Source organism: Etheostoma spectabile, unplaced genomic scaffold, assembly GCF_008692095.1.
Source record: "Etheostoma spectabile isolate EspeVRDwgs_2016 unplaced genomic scaffold, UIUC_Espe_1.0 scaffold433, whole genome shotgun sequence".
Lineage (NCBI taxonomy): Eukaryota > Metazoa > Chordata > Actinopteri > Perciformes > Percidae > Etheostoma > Etheostoma spectabile.
The window spans coordinates 423,418-426,173 of NW_022605608.1; the positions used below are offsets into that span (position 1 = coordinate 423,418).

Here is a 2,756-nt window from a genome sequence, read left to right on the forward strand (position 1 = left end):
CTCTCTCTCTCTCTCTCTCTCTCTACCGTGTTAAGAAAAAGAGACTTGCTTTGTTACCCAAAGCAACTTTGTTAGTGTGGTCACTTTCAAAAAGAAACTTCCCTATTTGCCACTACAAAGATCTTTCTTCATATTCCTACTACTAGACTGTCTCCATTTAAAAACTATGACTTATTACAACCTGGGGGGCACAATTCAATTCAATGTCATCTATCATAACATAAGTTATCTCAAGGCACTTTCCGTATAGAGCTAGTCTAGACCACGCTTTATAATTTACCCAACAATTCCCCCAAGAGACGGCCACACCACATTTAAACATGATAACATTTGTACTGCATCTTCTATATTGTGTACTGAAGGGCCGCACTGGGTGTTGGTACTGAAGAAAAAACTCTTCCAGTCTATTCTATCTTGTTATACACAAGATGACTATCTATATACATGCAATTCTAAATGAACTACTTAATTTGACCAATAAATCTCACTCTGAATACCTTTTAGAAAAAGCATATGCTATGTTCAGATCACCATGCCGCTCAGTTGCTGACATGTTGCAGGAATATTGTGCAATGACAAATCATGCGCTACAGGGAAAGCGTTTGGCTGTTTCACTTCCTTCATAAAGGATAGGTCTGGTGATATTTTTGCCTATTATCATTGTCAACAAATCCCATAAAAAGACCAAAATAAGAATGTATAAGCATGTTCGAAAAGCTGGGAGAAGAAGCGGCGTGTCACTAAATGAGAGTAGCTGGTCCACCTTAAAGGTCAGCCCATCTAAAGTGAGCCTGTGCTAAAGTTGTCGTTAACTTTGGGGCTAACCCCCTTCACTTTAATCAGCAGATGGCAAGTAAGACACGGAAACTTGGGCGTTTGAAGTTGTTACATTTATTCACCGACAAATAGCCTAAACTGTAGAAACAATAAGCGAAGAATGGATTTTTAAACGGCAATATCACAGTTGATGTTCATTTAATTGTAGGAGGCTAAAATCATGATGAAAAAAAATCATTATTGCAGCCCTACTAAGTTTTACAAACAGTCAAGTACCAAAATTTGCCATTGAATGTTTGGTCAGATTTTTAAACTAGTATATAGTTTGTTTACTTGTTTGTCAGCAGGATTGCGGGAAAAACTACTGGCTCGGTTTTCATGAAACTTGGTGGAAGGGTGTAGCATGGGCCAAGGAAGAACCCATACGTGTTTGGAGTGGATAGGAATCACTGGGCGGATACATAACTTGTTTTTCACTTTTGTTAACATTGCATTTGTGCTGCATTCATGTGGTGGTGGAATAATCGGAAAAATGAGCTCCCGACTGGGAAAATTCACATGAACAAGTCAAACCGTAAACATTGCGAGATAGGTCATGCCTAGGTCTGCACACTGATTCTTTGATTGGATTGTTCCTTCCTTACTTTTAAGTAAAAGTGTTGACAGTTTTATACTATTTAATTTAATCAAAGTATTGCTGTTTGAGTTTAACATTTAACATCTGAATCTTTTTGTTTAGATTTTTCTTGAGGTAAGAGATAAGTAAAGATTTTTGTTTCTGTAATATAATGAAAACTCATGTATAATATAGCCCTACTGTTCGCTGCAGTATTTCTTTTCATTCCATATTTTTAGATTATTTTGTCTGTTACTTTCTATAGTTAAAAAAAAAAAAAACAGGTAACAAATCTTGAGATTGCCTCAAAACTCATCCATATTATCACATGTCATACCAGGAAGTCCTCCAAGTGTTTCTTCTTGCTGCCTGTGACGTGTTGCAGAGGTTAATTGGACCTTGATGAGCCTCTGGTTCTTGACTCGCACACCGCCTCAATGTGCTTGCAGTAGACAGAGCCGCTGTTCTCTTCACACATATTTGGACAGGCTGAAGAGGCATCTGCATGACATGGCTGGAGCTCACCGATCAGGGGTGGGAGGCGCTGCAAGAGGCCGTTTACAAGCAGCGTAGGAATTTTGATGGAGGGATGTAGATTACAGGGAAGGGTGCGCGAACATCCAGAATGTGCTGCGATAACATCCCTAGACAGATCGAAAATAGTTACAAATTGAAATGCATCACTTTCATTATTGTTTTCTCTGTTTTGTTTTGGATAGAGTTGTTGTTGTGAGGTGTCAGTAAGTACCCAAGCAGAGTTGCATGCATGGAGTGGTTGACTTGAGTGTATAATTTGTGTGTGTCTGTGTGTTAACTGGCTGGTGCCTAGGGGACTAGAATCTTGGTTGTTTAGTCTGTTTAACACAAGGTGCTGGTTTAAAGGAAATTTGATCCACCCAAAGCATTCAAACTGCCAATCTTTTAATGCAACTTTTACACCAACACAATCTTTAGAGGCAGTAACCCTGTCATTGTACTTGCTCCATGTATTAGAAGCTTCACTTGCTGATGATCGTGCATGGCTCTAGACTTTGGCCCTCATTTATGAAACGTGCGTACAATCTAAAACAGGCATAGGGCGGGCGTACGCCGATTCCTACGTGGCATTCATCAATTTGAACGTGAGCATAGGCTGCGAAAAAATCTCACGTCTGGTCTCAACTCGTGTACGCAAGTGTGTGTGGGGGGGACCCTACTGTACACGCCAGAAAAAGTATGCAACATTGTTTTAGCCTGTGGGGTTCTGCACAACATCGCGCAGGAAAACAGGTTTCCATAAATGTAGTGATGGAGCCAGCTGACCCAACTGGGGACCCAACGATTATTTGTTGATTTTAGCCAAAACTAATTTTATTGTCACATA

At 39.9% G+C, this 2,756-nt stretch overlaps 1 protein-coding gene across 5 annotated transcripts in view; it reads left to right on the forward strand.

Annotated features, from left to right (window-relative positions):
- LOC116686669 (myotubularin-related protein 3) overlaps positions 1–2,756 on the forward strand; it is a 34,970-nt gene that overhangs the window by 8,181 nt on the left and 24,033 nt on the right. For 3 of the 5 annotated variants that reach the window (XM_032511702.1, XM_032511704.1, XM_032511705.1), the window contains exon 6: positions 2,113–2,133. The exons of the other annotated variants lie outside the window; for them this stretch is intronic. In XM_032511702.1, coding sequence (XP_032367593.1) covers positions 2,113–2,133 — 21 coding nt within the window. The remainder of the gene's footprint in view (positions 1–2,112; positions 2,134–2,756) is intronic. 5 annotated transcript variants of the gene reach the window in all.